The 25,567-nt window shown below is 43.9% G+C and overlaps 1 protein-coding gene across 3 annotated transcripts in view; it reads right to left on the bottom strand.

Moving 5' to 3' along the window:
• Positions 1-25,567, bottom strand: part of MOCOS (molybdenum cofactor sulfurase) — a 411,109-nt gene that overhangs the window by 250,169 nt on the left and 135,373 nt on the right. For all 3 annotated transcript variants that reach the window (XM_025209241.1, XM_025209242.1, XM_025209243.1), the window contains one exon: positions 6,547-7,188. In XM_025209241.1, coding sequence (XP_025065026.1) covers positions 6,547-7,188 — 642 coding nt within the window. The remainder of the gene's footprint in view (positions 1-6,546; positions 7,189-25,567) is intronic.

Below are 25,567 nucleotides of genomic sequence, written 5' to 3'. Positions count from 1 at the left end.
CCCAGAGCCCAAGGTGTGCTAGCTTACTAGCAAGTCAAGTCATTTAATTTACATTTCTTATAGCATTGGAGGAGAGAGGGAGAGATGATTATACATTTTGTTAAGGATATTTCTGGATTCGAAACTTACATAGGAACAGGCTGTTAGGAGGTACTTTAAATGCCATAACAATATAAAAGTATATAAATGTATGGCTGGATGGGACCACAGGAGTTTGTTGTTGAAACACCTACCCAAGGCAGGAACATACCTGTCTAAACTATTCCAGACAAATGTTTCTCTGACCTGCACTTAAAAAGGTTGAGTGACAGAGATTCCACCACCTCTCTAAGGCTAAGTACAGACAGTCAAAAAGCCCAAGGCTGAATTGATTCAGTCTTTACAGGTTAGTTAAAACTGCAGAGATTAAACTGACTAACAAGCGAACAGACATTTACTTTTTGCAGCCACATGCCTGCAGTGGCTCAAGCCAGAAGCTGAGGGCACTAGAGCATGTTTTTTTGGCACATAGCCAGCACAGGGCTGCATGTTTGCTTCCTCTTCCTGCTGCCCCCGAGGTCTCTGGGATTTGCAGTCCAGAATCACAGCACGAGGACTCTGCAGGGTTCCTCATCACTTCATCTTCCTAATTCCAGGTACCTCTGGGATTTGTTGTCTACAGTCATAGCCAGCAGTAAGTTTAGCAGGGCAAAGCAGCTCTGTATTCAGGTGAATGGGAGTTTAACCCCCCCACCCTTTCCTGGCCCCAGACCACAGTTGGGGTTTCCCTCGGGGGGGGGGGGGCATAGTCCCTGTCTCTCCACCCCCCCTTCCTTTCTCTGCTTGAGCAGACAGCACAGCACCATGCTGGGATGCTGGGGGACTGTGATTTAACTTGAACCAGGAAGAGGTCTGGGACAGAAATTTCATAAACTGGTTTGACCCAAATCAGTTAAGTCTGATACTATGTCCAAACAGGTTTATCTTAAACCAGTTTCAGCCATTTTGAAACTGGTTTATGTGAACTGAATTTCTGCTCTGTTATAGGTTTAAACCAATTTCTGAGCAACTTCTGCCCCTACCCTAAGTGATCGATGCCAGTGCTTAACCATACTCATAGTACAGAATTTCTTCCTAATATTCAACCTAAACTTTATTCCATTGCAGTTTAGGCCATTTTCTTCTTGTCCAGTTCCTTACAAGAAGCAAGAGTTATGAGGGAAAACAATGTATTTTAACTAGAGTCCCTTGTATAGTCAGGAGACACAGAACAAAAAGGTTTTGGGCTTCAAGCACCCTTCATCAGGTATGAAGCCCCTGTAGATATGCAGGCTAAGGACAAACATTACACACAAACTGATTTAAGTGATCAGAAACTGGTGCACCTGTATTGCATAGTTGACCAATATTTAGATTATGATCCACTGGAATCCCACAAATCCTTTTCAGTAAAGTAACAACATGCTTTAACACAAAAGGTTATTTAATAAATTAACAGACTTCACCAGTGGCACATCTACCATTTATTTCCTGTTAAAGAAATTGAAGATAGATTGCCCTTTAAAAAGTGGGGAATTCCCTGATTGTGAAAGCAGTGGGAAGGGCAGGAATTGCTTTAGGTGCCTAAGTGATGTGCCTTTCTCTCTGATCCCTTTATATTACCGAGAATGTGTTTGGAGTTAGGTTAGGACTGCACTAGTGTGTCCATGACTGTCTGCCTCTTTTTTTCCCTCCACTTTAATAAGGGCAAGCAACAGACCTGGAGCTAGCCAACCTCTTTGCTCCAGTCAGTTAACCAGAGTAGCCTCTGCAAAATGGTTCTACTGCTATTCCATGCCCAGGGGCCGATTATTCGATTCCTACAAATCTTTCTGAGGCCCAGCCAAAATACTCGCGCTAGGCACAGAGATCAGAATTTCCCCTCTCATGAGCTGATGCATCTAGCTCTATATAAACTCAGGGGAAGCTGTATATTTCCAAGCTGTTTTTGAAATGCTTCTCAGACATAAGACATACTTCCAAAACAAACAGGATGGATACTCCAGACTGGTTGACTGAGACACAGCTATCTAACTTACAGGTATAACAACAACTACTATTGCCTTAGTAATGGATTTCAGAACAATCAGTATCTGAATAAGCAATCTATAATACAAAGGAAAAAATAAAGCAGACCATGAATATTTTATCACTGAATACTTGCTATACATAATCATATTATGTTATTATCCCATGCTATGCAGAAAAAAAGACAGAAAATAAGGTTAGATTTGTGAATGATAATAATAATGATTTGTTAAACTGTTTGATGCATGGATGACAATCCAATAAATGGGTTTTTAAAAGTTAGGGACTGCAAGAGAGGCAGCTACCATACAATGAGAAAAATTGAGAATTGAATTTAAGCGAGTGCAGGCAATTTAAGGAGTTTAAGTAGATGTAATTTATACCTTAACACTGGTATTCCCAACATGTGAGTTACAACATGAAAAGCTGCAGTCAGAAAGTATCAATCTGGGCATTCTTCAGAAAGGAATGGCAAGCAAAATCACATTTTATAAACCCTCACTCAAATCTCACCCTGACTTGGAAGAATCTTGTATTAAAACTGTGTTTTAATTAAGTGAGGACAGGGAATGCCTCCTCCCAAGTGGATTAAAAAATATGGCTCCAAAACCTTAACAATGGCATTTTTTTTCAGAGTTCAAGTATCCTTGTGAAATTTTATATACATCTGTTTATGTGTCATTATATTCACATCTACTGACAAACTATCACTTGCAAAAATAACTTTTAGCATTTTAAGTAACAAACCCTTAAACATCATGCAGAAAGAACAATTGAGAAAGTGCAACAAGAGTTCTGTAGAGATGTATCCAATATTATAACCTGGAAATGAGAAAACTTGGCAAGTGTTAATATTTTGAAGAGAACAAGGCTAGGGACAGACATTCAAAAAGCTTGAATTGATTTAATCTTTGCAGGTTAGTCTAACCTGCCTAGGTTGAACCGGTTAGTAACTGCACAGACATTTTCTTTGGACTGGGAAAATGCCTGCATATGCCTGCAGTGGCTCAGGCTAGAAGCCAGGGGGTGCTAGAGTAACTCTCCCTTCCCTTCCATAATGCTGAGCTGCGAGGGTGTGGCCAGGGCCCCCCAGGACACTCTGCTTAGGGAGGGGTATAAACCCCCACCCTGCCTGCACCATCTCAGGCTTTTCCCTCCTTGTAGCTCAAAGAGCAGGAGTGTTGCCAGACCCCAGTCCCCAGCTAGCACTCTGAAGCATGGGGGCGTGCAGTGCATGCATCTGTTGATGATACAATCTCCCACTCCCTGCTTCTTCATACTGTCTGCAAACCTGACAGGCAAGGGAGCCAGCAGGGGGCTGATAAACACTGTTATCAGCCCCCTGCTGGCTTCCTCCACAGTGTTTATCATGGGGAAGATAAACATTGTTATCAGCCCATCAACAAAACAAAAGCCTCTCTCCTTAGTTTAAGCTCTTCTTAAAAAGATTCTTCCAAGGAAGAAATGGAGGGACATCATCAGCTGACCAGTTGATTAGATCCAAAAAGCTCTAAGTGGACACTGTTCTGTCTGCCTGTCCCAGTGAAATTGGAGACGCACACAGAGAAACCTCTTAGTGGCCAGCTCTGCTCTCTGGAGCAGATAACACATCCCAGCCCAGCCACAGCTGCAAAGCATCTTGGATGCTGGGGGACTCTGGTTTAACTTAAACCAGAAAGGGGTCTAGGAAAAACATTGAATAAAGCAGTTTGACCCAAATCACTTAAGTCTGATACTACATTCAACCAGGTTTATCTTAAACCAGTTTCAGCCATTTTCATACTGTTTTTTGGCACTGAACTTATATTCCGTTACAGGTCTAAACCAGTTTCTGATCACTTAAATCAGTTTGTGTAGTGTTTGTCCCTAGCCCAGATGATTTCAGTTTCAGTCACCTGCACAGAGTTGGAAACATGGGCCCAGAAATATGATTAGCATATTAGCTTTGGCAATGAAGTATATTTTAAACATCACAGCTGCAATGTCAAGCGTTTTATCTGTAAAAAATGCTTAACCCTTTGCAACCCAGGGGGTTACACTTATGACTATAATTTATTTTTTTTAGTATTATCTTTAACCTTCTTTAGAAAAACATACCAGCCTCTTATAAAATAGCGTCTAGTAAAGTAGCTGCAAGTTTCTGTCTGAGATTTTCAAAGTAGCCCAAGTTTCCAGTCACTTGGCAACAAAATTCCTGACATAGCCATGAAAATTTCAAATTTAGTAGTCAAAACTTTGGACTTACATAATTTGATTGGCCATTACTATCTACACTTTCCATATAAATGACATTAAAATATCAGGACTTCAAAATAACCAAGAAAGTTTAGATGCTAATATTCAAATACTGATGTTTTGACAGAAGAACTAAAATCTTACATTTAGACTTTTATACTTAGGTATGTGAAATGACTGGGTACCTTATTATGCATCCAGGTATAGCCTTTGGGTAACTTAGGTTATCTCATTTATGAGGATGGTGCCTATGTCTATCTCAGCTGCAGAATCAGATTAGAACACAAGTGAATTTGCTCAATTTCTAATGAAAATAAATTTAAAAAATAGCTTCCTCTTGGGACATAGAATCATATCACAGAATAATAGGAAGTTAGCATTGGAAGGGACCTCAGGAGTTCATCTAGTCCAACCCCCTGCTCAAAGCAGGACTATTCCCAACTAGATCATTCCAGCCAGGGCTTTGCCAAGTTAGGCCTTAAAAACTTCAAAGGATGGAGATTCCGCCATGCTCCCTAGGTAACCCATTCCAGTGCTTCACCACTGAGAAAGTTTTTCCTAATATCCAACCTAAACTTCCCCTGCTTCAACTTGTGACCACTGATTCTTTTTCTGTCATCTGTCACCACTGAGAACAGTCTAGCTCCATAATAGCCTGTAGCCTCCAGTTTGACCATCTCAAACAAAAGTCTAATAACCCCATCCCCTGAAAACTCTTGAAAGAGAGAGATGCCATGAAAAAATACTCCATTCAAGCCCAGATTGATTTTTCTAAACAACAACAAAAGAAAAAATTGATCCAGAACCAGTTCCCAAAACATATTTCATCTTCTACAATATAGAACCTACACAAATCAACATCAAATTACAGCACAGATAAGAACCAATTCCTAATTACTTTTAGAATTCTATGGTGTAGGCAAACTATGCAAAGCTGAAATCTGAGTGGTTTTATACTTAGCTTGTATGGTTCTGGGGGTTTCCCGGAATCCTATCATGTCAATTCCCTTTCATTATACTCATTAGCACACTTTCAAATATATCTCCATCATATTTCTAGCCCTCATTGGCTGAGCTTAGAACCAGAAATCTGAGCTGGGTTAGAGATGAAGGACTGACGAGAACAGAATTATACCCAGGCACTTGAGACCACTGAGACCAGTAACAGGTGGAATAGAATCTGTTCCTAAGTGTACATTCCCTGCATTGAAAATAAACGGTCTGTTGCTGTGAAAGGCAGCCAACATGAATGAAGGCATCTAGGATAACCCGGATGCACTCAGGGTGTACTCCTACATGAGGAATGTACACAGTAGGCACCACTCCACATAAAGAGAACAGACTGTTAAATTATGGCAGACATAGGATTTCAGACAGCTAGTATACCTATTCCAAGAGTTTTATAAATTATTCTGGTTACTTTTATAAATGAATGAAGGGTATAATTGGTTTTACATATTATTTTTTCCCCATAAAGTACTATAGTTTAATATTAAAGGCTAATAAAAGCCTGCCTTTTGTGCTGCATGTGATGAATTTGAAAAAAGAAGCCATTCATATAAATGCATTTATAAGGGTAGTTTTAGCACCAGGGAAGATGTGCAATGAGTACAAGTATTGGTGACCTGTTCATTCCAGTTTCCAGAGGGCCTGTTTTAGGGGACAGGAAGCCTAGCCATGGCCCCATCTTTCCTAACAAACCCACCTTTGGCTGCTTAGCAGAGGGTTACACCTTGACTATACTCCACTTTTTTTCTGGCCACCACAGCTCTCTCCTGCTCCTAGAAACCCAACAGTGTTGATAATTTGTCCTGTATATTTTATTTTAATCACAGATTTTTAACTTTGATTAACCTCTGATTAACACCAATGCTGAGCCATCTGATCTGTAGGACCTATTGACTTTTAACTTCCAGTTTTCAACATGTCCTACTGTGACTTAGTTGCTCAGAACTTGGAATTTCAAGAAACAAATCACTCTCACAGTGAGGTTCTTCAAATATAAAATTCAATTCAGTCACTGATTGGCTTCCAGGTCATCAGAAAGTATTTTGTGCTTTTAGCAGTCAGAGCCAATGGTGTCGTTTTGGTGGTTTTTAATAAGATAAAGGAATGCTAAGATAGAACTAGAGAGGGAATACATTTCTAACTGCATAAGTAAACACAGATTTATTTCAGAGTCTAATAAATACTGCCGAATGAGTAAGTTTGTTTAATGCAAATAGGTATCAGCATGAATCCCAGTTTTGTTAAACAATGTATTACCTTTCTGCTATCGATTGTCTTGGAGAGTAGAAATCCTCTCCAGCAAGGTAGGCAGCTGCAGTTCCTCCTCCAAAGTAGATCTTCCTTAGAAAAGGAGCAATTTCATTGTTTACCAGAAGTGCTCCTAAACCAGTGGGGAAGCCAAAGATTTTATAGAATGAAATGGCAACAAAGTCTGCTGTGTGAACTGTTAAGTCTAATGGAGAGGTGCTGACAAAAGCAGCTGCGTCCAGTAGAACAAACCACTTCCCAGGTATTCTGACAGGGCAGAGCTCTCTGGCTTTTATCTTCCGAATCCATGACAGAGGATATTTGGTACCTGAAAAATTGCTCTGAGCGGGATAACAGAAAAGATGTGGTGTTGTGCAGTTTTGTTCTTTGGCTGGTTCCTTGTTTTTCTCTAATAACAACATGTCCTTTGGTTGCACAAGAACAGATAACACATTCATCATGGCAGTTATCCCCCTCATGCCCACCACAGAAGTATGACTGTCAGTTAGGTAACAAAACCGACTGCTTGGTTCCTTTGCGCCTTCAGGTATCCAAGGGAATGTTTCAGCTACCAGCTTAAGTGCAGCTGTGCTTCCAGATGTGAAAATGACGGTGTAATCTTCTGCAGTAGTATTGAAATGTTGCAATATTCTGCAAAACAAAAGGAAAGGGAGACACTGAAGGAGATATTTTCTTGTATCATTTCTGTATTTTATAACTATTTTACATTTTTTCTCAGAAAAGTAACGCAATTTCCCACCCCACCCCCAACTATAAAATCTGCTCCATGCACCTAAATGAAGCCTGTCTAGGTTAGCTTAGCCAAATACTGCTCTAGTTAGCAGAATAGAGTTGCACCAGTCAGATTGGTTATTCTGATCACACTTTGCAAGATCAATGCAGCAGAGTTGCAATGTTACTAAGAGCAGCATATGGCCCAATTCCTAACACATACAGATGCAACTCTGTCTTGTACTGAAGACAAAAGAAAGAGTTTCTATTGACTTCTAAGGGAGCAGAAAAGGGTTCTGACTGGGTCTGGTAAACTATATCTTGAGTCTGAAAAAGGCCTGATTTTTATCATTAACTTTTAATGAAATGAAAACTGGGTGATATTCACCGTGCACAGCTGAAAGCACAGACTCAGTTTATAGTGTAAATTTCATTTGGCAAAGTTTTGACATCTGATGCTGATACTTAAGTAATGAATAAGCTTTCTTCTGGCTCTCTCCACAAGGGTCAACTCTAACCAGTATATACTGTGAAGTAACACCATGTTTGGGTCTTGTGGTTTTGTTAAAAAAGAAGGAACATGCAGGTCTCTTGTACCTGTGGCTGTGAAGCCAGATATCAGTAAATCAGCATTACTATTTCTGACAGATAATATGAAGTTTTGTTTCCCTTGGGTATTGGACCAGCTTCTTTTGGATTTGAGAAATATTAATTCAGCTATTAGTAAGAAAAGATTTATTACACCTCCCTATGTTTTTTAAGAATGTTGGAATTTCAGTACTTGGATGCAGACATGCGTTTCTCTCTATTTCATATATGTCAGTTTATTTTAGGTTGCAAATTGTTTGTAGAAAAATATCTTTCTGTAATAAGAGATATTCCATCCTTATCCCCTGGGCATTCCTACTGAGGTCAATGACACTGTGTAATGACACTGTATAAGGAATACATGATTACAGAATGACACTATATACATGATTACCGAATTTTACCCTCGTTAAAAATACAAAAAGGAAAGACAGCACCTAGAATAAACACATCTGTATTCAAATCGCGACAAGTCTCTGTACACTTAACGAGTATCTCTGCTTCTTCACAGGACAGCCTAAAATAGAGGCAACCTAGTAACTTCCAATGAGCCAGACCAAGGAAACTAAACAGGTCTCTTTGGCTAGGGACAGACATTACACATAAACCGGTTTAAGTGACCAGAAACTGGTTTAAACCTGTAACAGAACAGACATTCAGTGCATATAAACCAGTCTGAAATAAACCAGGAAGAAATCTGGGACAGACATTGCATAAACCGGTTTGAGCTCAGTCAGTTAAGTCTGATACTACATTCAACCTGGTTTAAGTTAAACCAGAGCCCACCAGCATCCCAAGATGCTCTCTGGGCTGGGCTCTCTGTTCCAGCCCAGTAGGGCTGTCCCTACCCTTCTGCTCCCAAGCCAGAGCAGGGACAGGCGGGGGGGGGTCTAGCCAGACGCTGGCCCCATAAGGGAGCAAGGAAGAAGTTTATTTCCCCCCTCCCTCCCCTATCCCACCAGTACAGACCTGCACTTCTCCATACTGGCTGCTCCAGTGGCAGGGGAATGGCAAACCTGGGCAGTAGCCTTGGCTGAACTGGCCAGTAAGAGGTTTAATTCCCTTCCCCCCCTCCCATTGGCAGGGACCTGAGCTGGGTCCCCTGGGTGCTGCCCCCTCACTGCTCCGGCGGCGAGGATGGGTGCGGACAGACATCAGCTGGCATGGCCTCTGAGGCAGAGGGGGCAGGGAGGGGGATTATTCCCCACATCTTCCCCCCCAGTGCCCCCTGATCTGCCTGCCCCACCTGCCGGCACCGCTCATTCCCTGCTTGGGGCAAGTGGTCTGTCCTTAGCCCTTAGGAGGTAAAGGACTAGCATTGGCTCTGATACGGTAGTTTTTCCTACTTAGGGTTCTCTTTTTCTCTTGATTCATAGTCATAAGCTCCCAATAAATATTGGTGGAAAAGGCACATAATCATCTTGCACATTAAATAGATGAGATTACCAATCTTATATAGAGATCTAACCAAAGCATGTGTTGTTTGCTCAAAGGGAGTGGCTGAATTGGAGAAAATTAAGGCAAAGGAAATTGGACGGTCCTCATTTACTAGAGTCAACCACAGTGCAGAGCACAACTGAATAGTGCCATGCATCTGTCCTCTCTGGATGGCTGCCAGCCAGCTCCATTTACTACAAATTTCACACCAAGTGCACACCTCAGTCTCAAAGGGTTCCAATAAATTCTCACATATTTTAAGCAATAGAAGGTTACTCTTCTAGGGCTGCCAGAAACTAAAATGCAATTACTCTAGACACAACTACATTAAGTTACAGACTTCCTGAATCAGATTCAGATCCTTTAACATCTGACTTTTTTTTCTTTTCACAGACCTAGATCAGAATGTTAAGGCTGATTCTGCTGTGCAGATTTCAAGTACTACTGGACAGAAACAAATAATTATACCTTTGCTGATGAGGAACTGACAATGGAGCTCAAAAGGTCATGCTGAAATGTGATTAACTATATCTTCACTGAGAAATGTTAATTGCATTAGGAAGAATAGACTGCAGCACATTTATTCCTAAGCCTATAGTGTAGCTTTCTGAAATTTAATGTGACCATCATGCCCTTAGATCAGTGGTCACCAACCAGTTAATCTTGTCTGGTTGATTGTGGAGCCTCTGACAGCTGATCTCAGTCTGTCAGAAGTTCTATGATCAAGGCACATGTGGCTGGGCTGAGCCATGCCTCCTGCTGCCCAGGCTGGGCTGAGTGAGTGGGGTCAGAGCCCAGGGAACTTGTCTGGAAAGTGGGGGGGCAGGGCAGGCGGGGGCGATAGATCCTGGGGTGCCAAAAAGTGATCTTCACCACAAAAAGGTTAGAGACCAGTGCCTTAGATCTTCAATGAGCCAGGATAAGTCTTAGAATTTGTTAAATAATATTGATAGCTTAATTTGAAAAACAAGAGAGAAGTAAAGAAGGTACTTTTGAAATTGACCATGAGTTGCTGTATGTATTCAGTCAGAGAGAATATTTTAATGATAATTACAGAAGAACCAAACTTCTACACTGGATTATGGGAGCAGTTACCCTGGAGAAAGACTGTGGAAGAGATGCTCATAGTGAGAAGTAGGAGTATCTAATCATTAGACTCTAGTCAGTGGGGCACTGGCAAGTTAATTTATCTCCCTTGTCATTCAATCTGGAGCAAAGGCATGTCTTTGTCCAGCCTTTGTCTGTTTTGCCCATTTAGACTAAAGGCTCTTGTGTGCATTACGGTTGATTCAGGTCACTATATAGTAGTCATATGCTCCATGGAACAGACTTTGATGAAGTATAAAATCTTGAAGTAGTTTTAAAATAATTTGTATAATTGAGATTTAGGAACAATTAAACAGTTTCTGGAATAAGATTAATAAATTACTGTTGCTGTATTTGATCTTCACTAGCTACTTCAATTTAGTATCAGTGGACGTCTTTCAAATTATTAAACAAGCTTTAGGATAACATTTTCAGAAGTGCCTACATCCCTTATTCAAAAGGCACTTAGAGCCACATTTTCAAAGTTATTTGGTGACAAAAGTTGCAGACATGCCAACTGAGATCTACAAAAGCATCCATCAGTTTAAACACCACAAAGTCAGATTGACTCCAGTGGAAATTAGACACTTTTGTAAATTCACTCAACATCTATTCCTATCTATATGCTATGTGACTAAATATGTTGCAAATCTGGAATTTAGGCTCTGAAGTCATTTAGATGCTTCTGAAAAATTTAGCCATTGGCATTCAATTCAATGCTTTGGCTGCAGCATTTTTAATATTCTGAACATAAAAAATGAACTACCTATTTAAAGCAAACTTCTCTCAAAATGTAACAAGATGACCTGTGAGCACTTCAGAGCAAGGTTTATAACATACATCCATCAACCCCTGGACTATAGCAGCACTGCCATAACACAATCAGTGTAGGCATGGACAAGAACACTTAGATACTGTTGAAAGGCAACCACAGTTCACAGCACTATATCCTTCTTTCTGACATGAATATGGGGAAGTTCTGACTTCTACACATAGGATCCCTAATGCTCTATGTCTTGGTGTAAAACATATCCCATTATAGTGAAATGTAGTTCACCTTTATTACACTCCTGAAGATTTATAGCTGCATATAAGACTTTGTTGGCAATAGGACTAAAGACTTACAAGAGAAACCTCTGATGCCTTGATACAGGTTTCCCTCGATTTATGCTGTACAGGTGTTCCCAGAGAATGGCACATAAATCGAATTCACATAAAGTGAACCCACTTTACAATGTAACAAATAGGGATAGGTTCCCATGGCGGTGAGGGAGGGAGGAGGGAGTGAGGGGCTGGGACTAGGGAAGGGGTGGGCAAAGGGGTGCTGCTGCCAGGGCTGCACAAAGCAGCAAAGCAGGGGGAACAGAGTGGCACTCACCCCAGCCCTGGCTGCAGCGGCTCCTGGAGTGGCTGGCGACAGCTGCCTGCAGCTGCTGGGCTGCACCATGCTCCACCTGTCCCCACTCACTTCTGCTCCTGGGCTGCGCCATTCCCTGGTGCAGGCAGCTGGTGTTGGCTGCTCCTGGGGCTGCTGCTGCTGGGGCTGGAGTAAGTGCTGCGCCCTACGCTGCCCAGGGCTCTGCTTGTCTGCACTCACCACAGTCCATGCTGGAGCGGCTCCAGGAGCAGTCGACACCATCTGCCTGTACCACAACACAGTGCACCTCAAGAGCTAGGGTGAGCCCAGGCACAGGGGAAAAGGCAGAGCATGGTGCAGCCTAGCAGCTGCAGGCAGCTGGTGCAATGGCCCTTTCCCCTCCCCGCACAGACTTACGTGCTTGGGTGGGGGGGCATCTATGCTGATTGGATAAGAGTGAATTTACCTTGCATATAACGAATTGTGGGTCTAAATATGCTCATCACATAAGAACAAATTCCCATATAAAGAACCTGCAGAAATCAAGGGAAACCTGTATACAGTAGTTTACTGCTCCAAGTAGTCATATCATTTTATACTACTACTTACTTTCACTTTTGAAAAAAACATGCAGCAATAAGGACTAATGGGACGATTGTTTCTTTAAGTACACTGATGAGGCTGCTACCTTAATTACAGCCTGCCTCAGAACTCTACTCTTGTTTCAGGAGGAGGGTACACCATCATCTTAGGGAAAAACCCAATCCTGATTACAAAGTTTGCTAATGATGAAGAAGCCATCCCAACCTGTGAACATTTCTACTGACTTTTCCACTGAGGCTACTAATGGAGGAGCTGTATTAATCTGTGGACACATCTAACACTTGCAATTAGGGTGCCTCAATAAACTCTGGCAGCAGTTTGACCCAGGGTGGAGCAGCCCAGGAGAACTTTCGTTTCTACCCAGGAGAACTTTTACAATCTTTTCTCCAATGCCTGATGAAGGGTGTTTGTGCCCGAAAGCTTGCAATTCAAGAATTTTTTTTTGCAAAAATCTTGTTGGTCTAATACAAGATAATCACCTCTGCCACAAGCCCTGATTGTCTGTAAAACACTGGCTTTTCACATTGTTAGCAACTTCAAACAAAAATAAAAATAATTTCAGTTTTGAGCATTACCTTCGGAAAAAAAATTGAAATATTTTTAAAAGGATATTTCAAATAGAATATTTCATTTCAGCAGAGCAATTTGCTTTTTTCCTGACATGCTCCATCGCAACTTTTTTTTTTTTAAAGCATCAACTAAATCCAAGATGATCTTGCTCCTAGAAATGTCACTTGAAACTCTTCCATTGACCTCAGGCAGGTTAAGAATCAGGTCCTTGGGTAACAAACTGCTATAATCATTATCATCAAAAGTGTGACATCAGATACTTGAGAGGACTAAATACTGTGACTTAGATATAATTCAAACTGAGCCTGTATTATGCAGCTATGGCTCTTCTAGATATATTTTTCTCCTATATTTATGTGCAATGAACAAAAGAGTAGATACATTGCTGTCATCAATAAAAGTGGACAGAGCAGGGCCAAAGAACATGTGCATCATTGAAAACATAGCATGCCCTGACATTTATCCTATTTTCTCCCAAGGGCAGCAGTAAAAAGTGGCAGCATAGCATAAAAACATCCACTTGGAGCTCTGATTTGAACAGCAGTTTTCTGAATTTAAATAACACAGCACTCTTTAAGGTAAGAAATGTCTCTTTTATTTTGGTAAAAATAAGACTTCTTGACTCCATGGATGCTACAGCATCATGTAAAACAACAGATTTCCTTTCTACATCAGATACATCTCAATTCCAGATCAAAACCCAAAAGCAGGTTCAAATCCATAAATATTTTATCAACCCAGCATCTTAAAGCAAGAAACCTCATCTATCAAGTCTGCCTTTCTAACGCAGAAAATTCTTTTGGCAAGAAGAAATATTGTGACATATCCTTTCTTCAAAGCTGTTTTTTCAGTATGCACCAAAGCTGCACTATCTTCCTCTTCTGTACACCGACACAAGTACAGCTCCACTAAGTTCATCAAAATAACCATGGATTTACATTGGTAAAAATGAGTCACATGTTTGCAGTCCCCAGGCTGGGGCATAGGAGGTAACTGATGTGGCATGGAAGTTGGACGGCCTTGGAACTTTTCCTGGCTGACATTTGGGGCCAGGAAGGCAGTTTTTCCCACCTCATGGATGCTACTGGATTCTCGGCTATTTTTTTCCTTTTTTCACCTTCCTCTGAGATAATCCTGCCAGTACTAGAAAACCCAAGGGTTTCTGGCTGGTAGGACCTGCTCTTCCAGTGTGATTCACATTGGGTACATCTATGCATGCAATTATTGCACCTGAATTTTCTGCACAGAAAATTCAAGTGCATTAAACTGCACCCAGGCATATGTCTGAATGTGCGCCCATGTCACAAGCAAATTTGCTCCCAAAGGTAGCAGTTCAGTCCAGGGCTGCTCCTGCCCCCCTGTTGTGCTTGCCCCCCACGAAGCAGCTAGGGGGAGCTTCAGGCTCCCCAAGGTGCCAGCCCGGGCTGACAGGGGACACAGAGGTCAGGCCTGGGCTCCAGGGAGTGCTGAGGGGGCTGTCCCAGAGCCAGAGGGACCTCTCAGTCATGTGGAGCTCAGGATCACATCCTGGCTTGACGGTGCTAGCTTAGGGTGATGCCCTGTGCCCGAGCACCAGCAGTGCCCTGATCTCTCTCCTTACTTTGCTTGCAGACAGTAGAGGAGGCTGGAATGAACTTGCTGGATCAGTCTGTCACCAAGAAAGGTAAGGAGGCATCCACCTGTTGGGTGAATTCAGACCCTCCTTTGGTCTCTGGGGCCAGCTCTCAGTGAGTGCTAACCTCTGTGCCTCGAGGTCACCCTGCCTCCCAGCACACTCAGCCAGAGGGAGTACATCTATGAGCTGTGATCCTCTAGCCCATGCCCTGCCCCTGCCCAGTGCAGGGGGAAGGTGGGAGCTGACCAGCAGCAGAACTGGGGGGACCCGCATCTCACCCCAGTCCTGGCACTGCTCAGCTGCCACCTCCCCCTAGCACTGGGCAGGAGTCTGGATGTGGGCTAGGGGATTCCTGCTCATTGCTGCCCTCCCTCCAACTGAATGCCTTGAGAGGCAGAGTGATGCCGAGGTCCAGGGGATGGCATGGGCCGAGAGCCGGCCCTGGAGACAGGAGTAGGGTCCAAGGCCACTGACAGGGCAGATACCTCCTTACCTTTCTTGATGACTAACTGATCCAGCAAGTTCATCCCGACTTCCTCCACCACCTGCAAGCAAAGGAAGGAGACAGTTCAGGGTGCTGCTGCTGCTTGGGCATGGGGAATCGCCCCAAGCCAGTGCTGCTGAGCTGGGCTGCAATCACAAGCTCTGCATGGCTGGGAACTCTCACCCACTCTGGGACAGCTGCCCCCCGATCACTGGAGCTCAGGGCTTAGCCCCGCAGTAGCCGTGGCCTCCTGCTGTCTGGGCTGACCAGGAACAAATTGTACCTGATCAGCATCTACACATGCACTACAGAGCATTAAACTAATGCGCCGTTTTCTAGTGCTTGTCTCCGTCAGGACTAGCAAATGGTGCATTAGACTAATCTACTGTGCAGTAAATGCCATATGTGTAGACAGTGACACTTAACTGCACGTTATATTAGTCTAACGCGTTTTGTATAGACACACCCACTGACTGTCAAATTTGAGATCACGGAGGATTTTTTCACGTAGGTCAAACTAGCATGGACTCTGTGGGTACGTGTGAGTGTGTGTGAAGGGGCGGGGCAGGGTATCCCTTCCTCTGCAGCAAAACTAACCATTTCCTGTCACTGCAGTGGAAGGTTATTAATGGTACCCTCATCAATCCTGCTTTTACCTATGACATTTTACAGGATGTTTTTGCTGTTCCAGATATTGTTCTTTGTAGTTGTGTGTGAGGATTTCAATTGACAATCTTGGAGATTCCTTTCATTAACAAATGTCTGCAAATGTTTGAGGGCCCAAAAGGCCTCTTCCAGTGCTACGCTTCCAAGAGAGCAGAAATTACCTTTCTACTGCTTCCTTCCAGCATTCTTGCAGTTGCTTTTCCAGCTTCAGATCTCTTTCTTTGGAAACACTGAATGCCAAACTGATTAAATTTACACTACTTATACACAACAGATATCATCAGTTATGCTTATTTCCTGAGGCAGTTTACAGAAGCGCAGATTCTGATCATAGTTACTTTCACTTATGCTGGTATAGGTGGATCTGAATGTTGCCTACTGCATGCAACTTGCACCACTGCTCTTTATGGCACTACTGAATTAGGCCTACTAAGTCTATAAAATAACTTGTCAGTGGGAATTTACCTGATAAATTCTACTTGTCACAGCTGGATGGTAGAAAGATTCCTGCCTTTCCATTTGAAAACAATACATTATTTAGGCATTTACTGGACTAGTCTGAATTGAAGCATTACATTCCATTATATTTATCTTCCCAGGAGCTGATTGATCTATGGGAAGTATACTGTGGAAATACCCATTTGTTTACAATTGGTCATGGCTGGTCTTTACTGAACAGTTCCTCCTCTGAATTCTGTAAGATTACCAATGTAGTGCATTCTATGGATTTTCCCCTTGTGTTATGAAGAATAGTTATTACTTAAAGGCTGCAAAGGAAAAAAAAATGCTCAGTCTGGCCAAGCAGTTCTCAACAAAGGGTTGATCAAAAGACCAATCACTGCTGCCTAGGCCTTGGGTCGCAAAAGTTTTTAGCCAGTGTCAAAAACACCACAACCTCCACCCATGCCTTGATTTGGCATGCCAGAGGTGGGGGATCCATGAGAGGCTTGATCCTCATTGCTATCAAGGCACGCATGTCACCATAACCACCACCACCAAGCCAGTTCTGGACCCTGCTGCAGCCTTTTGCAGCCTGCCTGCTGCAGCTGCCCAGAGCCTGGGGCAGCTGTGGTAGGCAGCCAGAAGGCTGCAAACAGCAACACAGGGCTCTGGAGCCCCAGCGCTGATTCCATGGTGGTGGCAGCTGTGCCCATGCCTCTGGGTACATGGCTGGGAAAGGGCCTGGGGCAGCACAGCTCTGGACTCTCCCCTGCCATCTGCCCAGAGGTGCACATTCAGCGGCTGCTGCCATGGAGCTAATGCCGGGGCTGTGGAGCCCTGTGCAGCTGTTGGCCCAAGTAGGGGGTATCTAACCACCCCCTCCCCTGTAATAAGCCACAGGTCTGGGCCTTACCCCGCTTCATTGGCTCTAGAAAGAGGGACACCAGTGGGGGAGGGGGGAGAAGGACCAACCTGTTTTCAAGGGCAAGTGGGGTGGGGGGGGTGGAGGGACCAACCTGTTCTGTGTGCCCACAGCCCAACTGTCAGATGCAAGGGTGGGAGAAGAGATGGTCTGCACCCTCTGAGCTTCAGTACAGCTCCTCTTTCAGGACCTGCAAGGCAGGCAAATGGAGAGCTCATGCCATATCCTTCTCCTGCCCAGAGGCCAGTCTCCACCAAGGAGAATGGCCATGGCTAGGGCTGCTGATTCTTGCAGCAGGTGGCAGGCTGCAAACAGCTGCACAGGGATCCACAGCCCTGGCACCAGTTCCACAGTGGCAGCTGCCCTAGACTCCTTCCCAGCTGTGCACCCTGAGGCGCACTCAGCCGCCATCGCCACAGATCCAGTGCTGGGGCTACAGAGCGACATGCAGATGTTTACAGCTTCCAGGCTGCCTGCTACACTCAGCCCAGGCTCTGCCATGGAGTGTGGGCCACTTGCAGCAGGGCTTGCTGCCTCCCAGCCAGCTGCTGCAAGCAGCTCGGGCTCTATGGCCAGCAGCAGCTGCCCAGGGTTCGGGCTGGCTGTGGCATGCAGAGGAAAATGGCCTCACATGCCATGCTCTAGAATGCATGCCGAGGGTTGCCGATTCCAGGCCTAGGTTGACTTTCCAGTTAGAACAGCATTGTTGTAATAGCATAAAAAAGACTTACTACTATCACCAACAAAGCCTAGCTGCTAAAAGCCCTAAACACAAACAGACAAATCCTCATGATAATCATGATCTCTGTGAAAATAAATACATATTTTACTCTGGTAGGAAAATAGACTCCACATGCATATAGTTTTAAACATGATTTGTACTTTTTTGTGTGAACAAAGCCTCAAGATCAACCTGCTATGGTTTGAGGAGAAAAGTTATTTGGACAGCTGTGGAGTATTTGTAAAAATGCCTAGGAATCAGAAGTTTCATTAACTATAGCAGGGGTTGTCAACTGGGGACATATGTACCTGAAGACTTGAGATGGTCTTAGGGGGTACACGTGGGTGGGTAGGGGTGGAGCACCGTCAAGCACCATCCTGCGCTGCCACGCAGGCACCACCCACCCGGCCAGATAAGGGGAGTGAGGGAAACTTGCACGTGGTGGCTGCTGCCGCTCTGCGTTTGGCTGCGCGCCACCCCCCAATTCCCCCTCCCGCTCTGCAATCCAGCTGCCAGGGATACACTGCTCCAAAAAGGTTGAAAATCCTTGAACTATAGCATGAAGGATTACATGCCTGAAAATTAACACCAGTTGTCCTTTAAATCTAGTTATTCCTCAAGTGTTGTTTCTTTACCCAGCCTGGGAGCCCAAAAATAATCTGTGGCTTTAGGTGACCTATTACAGAAGACTAATACCAGTGGATAGTCAGTTCACGAACAAACCATGCTGAAATGTATTTGCACCAACTGTTTGGCAAACACAAACAAAATGATTTTGAATAAATTTGGATTGGCTTGTAAATGATTCATGCACTAAAATATTTGCTGCAAATATTATTTACAAGAATAATTCAGCCAGCTCTAATAGTCATGATGTAGAGGGAAGATCAACATCAACCATTAGAAGTTCATTGTACTATTATTGATATTTCTATTACTTCACAAGCTACTGCTGCCTAGGATAGCGTCAGCATGAGATTAGTTTATCATAGCATCTTACCCTGTAGAATAAAATGGCAAACTAATGTTACTTGTCACAGCTTGTAACTGAATCTGTGCATTGTAAAATGTTATGGATTGGATATGGTATACCATGGCATGTCAAGACATCCAATTAGTGAAAGGATGCCAGAATCACTGTTGGTAACTTATTTCAAATATAACTGAAAATAGGTTTTGGGAGCCTGTAGCACGTTAATTATTTAATGTCTTCGGCCCCATGATGCAATGAATATTTACTTCTGACTGGTCAGAAATTGCTTGTTTGCTGTTTCTGGTAAATAAGGGAGGGAGCTGTTTTCCCTCCCTCCTGTGATGGGTAAAGATTTAAAAGCTGGAGAAATAGTTTAAAGAAACATATGTAGCAAAACCCCCCGTTTGTTTTTTTTTTTAATTTTAAAATGCATTCCCTCCCCTTCCCCAACCATTTCTGACTTTTTCTCTCCCTTTCTATTCCCTATAGATAAGTATAAGTGAGCTAAGACATAGGATAAGCTTCAGCATTTTGGTAGCAAGTTGTATTTGTTTTGTTTTTCCTCCTTCTTTATATTGTATTATTATTATGTTTATATTGAATTTTACTGTTATATATTACTGTTTTACTGGTACTATATGATTTAGGCCTACATATGTAAGTTAGCATAAGTCATGTCAAGTTTCCATTTTGTTTGTCAAGTCTCCATCCTGTCCCCAGGCCTGGTTGTGTAACCCATAACTCACACCTACCCCACCTATGTAACTTGGTTCTTGAATGAATGGGGATGAATGAGGGTGCTTGAGAGACAATGGCAGTAGGTCTAAAAACAGCTCCCTTGGAATGACCGAACCATCAACACCAATACCTGGACCAACGACCCAGCCCTTGGAACCACCCTCAGCATTCAAGAAACAAAAGATGAGGCAATCCACCATTGTGCCAAGCTGCACATGCTCAGTAAGAACACCTGGAGCCCTCTGGCACAGGACTGACCTTGCCTGGACAGGCCCTCCCCATAGGAGATCAGAGGTAGTCTGCCCCATAAAAAGGGATAGTGAAGACTGACTTCTAGGGACGCCCTCTCCATCTGGACCAGCACCATGCCACACCACCTATCCACCCAGAGGCCCTGCCAGCGACCCCCCTCTGGACAGCACCTACTGGACAAGTACCCCTTTCCAGCCTAGATAGGTAGCTATCACCCCCTACCCACTCTTCAACCAAGGACTTGGACTCTGTCTCTCTTCCCTACCTGGACTCTAGCCCTTCCACTGAGTCTTTCTCCTGCTGCCAGTGTGTGTGGGTGTGGGTGTGGTGTGGGTACACCAATAACTTCATGGGGCTGTGTAGTGTTTTCTCTGTTTAATAAAACTGTTATTTGGACCCCTAAGTTGGGTTTTGCTTTATTATGTTTTGGCCCTGCTCCAATCTCTGCTCCTTGCCCCTCTAACTTCCATCTCATTTCTCCCCCTCCTGCTTCTGGCCCACTGCCACCTCCAACACCTATCCTGAGCTCCTCTCTGCCTCCAAACTCCCTGTTTCTTTACCACTGTCTTATCCCCACTGCCTTTTCCTTTTCCCATGAGCAACCAGGTTTCTGCCTCAGTTTCTTTCCTGGCTGTCTCCTCCTTCCCACCACTTATCTGTCCCCCACCCCACCCCCCATCTAAGCTGTCTGCCTCAGTTTCCAGCCCCAGTCTACCTTAAGTAAACCCAAGCCTCAGTTCCTTAGCCAGCTTCTCTGTAGTCCAATGGTTGTAATCCCAGTTGTGACAACTTTCACTCCGTACACTTTAACTCTCTCTCTCACCTGAACCTTCCCTTAAGTATCCCAGGTACCCCAAGCACACATACACAATGTACCATCCAAGTTAAGGACTCACCTGTGTGTATGTGTAGGTGGGTTGTATGTGTGTGAACTGGTGAGTATGTGTATATATGTATATATAATGTCATTGTGTGCATGATATACGAATTAGTGATCTGTGTCTAACTTTTGGGGTGTATAGTGTATGTGCTTGATTTGGCAATAGGTATGCATGTGCCTAGGCTGGTTTGGATGTGTATGTGCCTGAGTTGGTAGTGTGTGTGTGTGTGTCTGTGTGTGTGTGTGTGTGTGTGTGTGCGCGCGCGCGCGCGCACACCTAATTGATTGGTGTGTTTGTATATGTGCAATTGTGTCACACTCTCCTGTCTAACAGCACAATATTGAGATCCTGAGAGTTGGCCTGACCCCACAGGGCTACACATAAATCTATTATATAGATTATATAACACACAAAATCTAATATAAATGCTATATATTATATAGGAATAGAAATAAATAGGGACCAGTTTCAGTGGCCTTTACAAACCTTGACCTTCTGGAAAAACTTCCAAACAGAAATTAAACAGTCTTTAAAAAACTTTCATCTAATGTACACACGTATGCTAAAAATACATATTGCTCTCACCTCTTCTTTTACATGGTTTGTTTCTAACTTGGTTCTGCTGTTTATACGCTACATCTGTACAATCCTCTCACGAGCTGTATATATCTTTAAAGTGGTAGTTTTGCTATCAATCAGTTAGAGACAGAAGCAAAATCTTTCTCCAGACACTAGGAAGAGCAGAAATTTGACTAGAATTAAATTCTCTGAAATAGTAGAGCCATCATCTTAAAGCAGTGCAGTTCTAGTTGGTTTCTTTCTATCGTTGGTACCAGAGGAATGAATTTGTAGCAGCCAGTAATTGAAAATGTTCCATCGCAAAATAGATTAGCAAATGAAAAACTATAGCTTTACACATTTGCTTGTTTAGTTTTTCCAACAAAAAGGTGCAAAAAAGTAAGCATAGATTCAAAGCCCCGGTGTTCACTATTAACCATCCCTCCACCCAGGAATTTCTTGGAGCAGAGGGTGAGGGTTGTCATCAGCAGAGCTGAGCAGTGGCTGGGGTAATAACAGTTAGTGCCACCATAGGTAAGAAATATATGATGGCACAAAAATGTAGTGATTCCAACACCTCAAATTAATGACCTAGAGCTGTGATCAACAACTTAAGACCCAGGGACTGCATCTGGCCCATGGAACCACAGAAATTTGGCCCATGGACATCAGGCTTTAGGGGGCCTTTTCCTGCCATAGTGGGGAGAAGTGGTAGTCCTAGCAACCTGAACAGGGCCATTCCAATGCACAGCATGGAAAGGTTGTCAACCAGTAGCCTAAAGAGCGTGCTGCCATTATTAAAGTACGAAGGTAGGAAGCACTGAGTTGCTAGGAATTGATTCTATTTACCCCAACACAGCTCCACCAGAACTTCATTCACAATGTTCAACTACACTGGTTTTATGCATGAGAAACTAATTTTTCCCCTCTGTACATGGGGCAACTAAGTGGACAAGACACTATGTTTTACCCAGATGCAGATAATACATAGTCATGTAAAATTTGGGGTTATTTTAAACCCATAAGCTTTTTTCTCTTCTACTGTTATAAAGCATTTCACTTTGAAAGCAGAGATCCAATAGATATAAGACCTAATGGAAGTGGCTCCTTAGTCTATCCCCTACTTATTTAAAAAGAAGACTCTGATACCCTTCCTTTATTGGCTTTCATGTCTCCAGAAGAGTAAGTATATAATCCTAAGGCAGTCAAACGATAAAAAAAATTGATCGTGATTGGTTGCGTGATTAGTCACAATTTATTGTGATTTTAAATTGCACAGTTTAAACTCAAAATTTTGTTCAGAAAGCTCAAAGTTATGCAAAATTATGTAGGTACTTTGTGTGGTTGGGGTAAGTATGGTGTACATGGGTGTGGGGGGAATTTGGAAAGTTGTGAGGGAATGTGGGTTTATGTATGGGGTTTGGAGCCCAGGGAGGAGGGTTCCCACATACCCTGGTAGGATGTGGGGTACTCTGGGTGAGGGCAGCAGAAGGGTTGGGGGGAGGGGGCTATGGCTTAGGAGTGAGAGGCAAACATACACCATTCAGCAGGTAAGTCTGTGAAGGGGTGGGCAGATTGAGGCCTCCACAGTGAAGGAGGAAGTGGGGCAGATGCAGAGGCAGGGGTGGATGGGGCCCTGGGGCTGGAGTAGGTCATGGGATGGAGCCGCAGATGGCTTATCCTGGAGTGGGCGGGGGGGGGGTCCTCCTGCTGCACGCACCTCAGGGAAAGCATGGGGGGGCACATGCCCCCCCCCCCGGATTTGTGCATGGGACAGAGGCAGTCTGCCCACTGTGGGCTAGGGCTCTGCCCCCTGCTGCCATTGCCCTGGGAGCCATGCAATGCCATGCTGTACCTCCCACCACCAGGCAGGCAGGGGATGCGGCACAGCCAGAGTGTGGCTCCTGGAGCCATGGCAGTGGGGTGCAGACCCCCAGCCTGCATTGGGCAGCCTGCCTCTGCACCATGCACAAATCTGGGGGGCATATGCCCCTTATGCCTCCCCTGGGGTACATGCAGTGGTGGGAGTGTCCCCCCCCCATGCCCCTGGGCAAGTCATCCCAGGCTCCATCCCACAACCCGCCCCAGCCCCAGGGCCCCATTCACCGCAGCCCCTGCCCCATTCCCTCCCTCACTGTGGGGGCCTCGATCTGCCCCCCCCACACACTCCTTCCCTCCCCCATGCCCCTTCCCTTTGCCTTCTGGATGCTGCTCCACATACCACTGGGCTGCATTCCTGGCTGCCTGCAGGCTGTGGCTGCTTGCCTGTGTCTGTGTTTGTGCATGCCCCTTCCACCCTGCTGCAACCACCCAGAGCCTGCACCCAGGCAGCCCTGTGGTCTTCTGCACTGCCACCACTGCCCCGCAGGGCAGCTTGGAAGCAGCAGTGAAAGCAGTGGCGTGGGGCCAGGCAGGGGCTCCAAAACCATGTGCACGATTAATTGTGATTAACATTTATGATTAATGTGTTAATCAACTGTTCATGTTAAGTTTTTAATGCATTAATTGACAGCCCTACAATTTACCCATTTCAACATCATTCTACTTTACATGAAATAAGAATCACGGACAAAATAAAAACAAAATTAGGGATCAGCTTCTACATGCCCAAGGGAAAGGCCATCAGGGTGGTTGTACAAGAAAAGTTGGTTGCTATTTGTCATTTATTTGTCATGATATAGGTTTGCTCCCCTAAGTAGCCTGGCATTGTTCCTACTCCATAAGCAGAAAACAGAAATGTTTTAAACAGGAGGCCAAAGGAGCCAGTACAAATAGATTAGAACAGATAATAGTTTATACTTAATTTCCTGGAAAAACTTTCAGAACTTGCACAATTTTATGAGTGACAGCATTCTTATTTCAGAGTTACAAATAATGAATCCAACTTGATGGTTTTATTTTGATATTAAATCGTTGAGGTTCATTTGACCTCCTTCCCCAATTATTCAACGATTTCTCATTATCACTTTTCTTTCATGTTAGCCATGTTCACATCCTGATTTAAATTCTCAAGAACTAGTAAAAGTTATGAATGGATAACTTAATTCATATGGGAAACATCATCTTGGCCTGTCAAGTTCTGAACTGCTCTTAGTTCACTTTAAATCCCAACAACTATATTTCCAGTACTTCTAGCAGCCAAGGGAGAGACTGTTGTACAGATGATGGGTGCAACAAGGCATAAATGACTGCTTAGGGATAGTCTTGGCTGTCTTAAACAGAACCTGTCTGCAATCTATGACAAACTAGAGGAGACAAGAAAATAAGGGGCAACTATAACATTTTAAACCACTTACTGGTGCTGTTTTTACAGTCAGAAAATGAAAAAAGCTTAAAGAGCTCTTATACAAGACAGAATCATGAGACTTAAGTAAAACAATGGCATTCAGGCACATTTGAATGATAAATATTCCAGTTCAGAAGCAAACAGATGTGCATACAAGAGAGAATGGAAAGATTTTATAATGCACTCATAGGCTAGGGACAGATATTCAAAAAGCCTGAGCCTGAATTGAGTCAATTTTTGCAGGTTAGTCAAACCTGGCTAGGCTAAATCAGTTTTGTAACGTGACAGACATCCCAGAAATGCAGGCACATGCCTGCAGTGGATCAGGCTAGAAGATGGGGGGGGGGGGCTCTGATTATTCCCCCCCCCCCCCCCAACGCAGCCCAGCAGGGAATATTTATCATCCCTAAGTGTTTATCAACCCATTAAAGAAACAAAGCCTGCATTAACTAATGGAGCTCTTCTTAAAACAGCTCTTCCAAGGAAGGCCATTAAGTTACCTGTTGACTAGCTCCAAAAACCCTGTCTGCCTATTGTCTCCCACAGCACGGTCCATAGCCAGCATGTGGTATGCTAGCTAATGCTGAGGTATCTGTGTAAAGCAGAGGGGAGTGGGGAATAACCCCTGCTACAGGGAGAAGCTAGGCAGATGCTCTGTGCCTGCAAGTCTCTGCTGAAGCTCTGGCCAGGGAGCAGAGGGAAGGGGCCAGTCCTGCTGTGGAGCAGAGAGCCCTGCCCAGCCCAGAGAATATGCCAGGATGCTGAGGGTGTCTAGTTTATCTTAAACCAGCAAGGGGTCTGGGACAGACAGGGCATAAACCGATTTGACCCAAATCACACAAGTCTGATACTACATTGAACCAGGTTTATCTCAAACTGGTTTCAACCATTTTCAAACTGGTTTATGTACACTGAACATCTGTTCTGTTACAGGTTTAAACCAGTTTCTGATCACTTAAACTAGTTTATGTGTAATGTCTGTCCCTAGCCATAGGGTGCATCCCCACATTCAGGGGTGTGCAGTTGCCACGGCAGAAATAGCAGAGAAAGAAATTCGTGCCACTGCTTTTTACTGTTGCACACACCCCTGCATCAAGGGTTGGTACAGGGCAAGCTGTCC

This window comes from Alligator sinensis, unplaced genomic scaffold, assembly GCF_000455745.1.
Source record: "Alligator sinensis unplaced genomic scaffold, ASM45574v1 scaffold823_1, whole genome shotgun sequence".
Classification (NCBI taxonomy): domain Eukaryota; kingdom Metazoa; phylum Chordata; order Crocodylia; family Alligatoridae; genus Alligator; species Alligator sinensis.
This window is presented reverse-complemented; position numbering and strand designations above follow the sequence as displayed.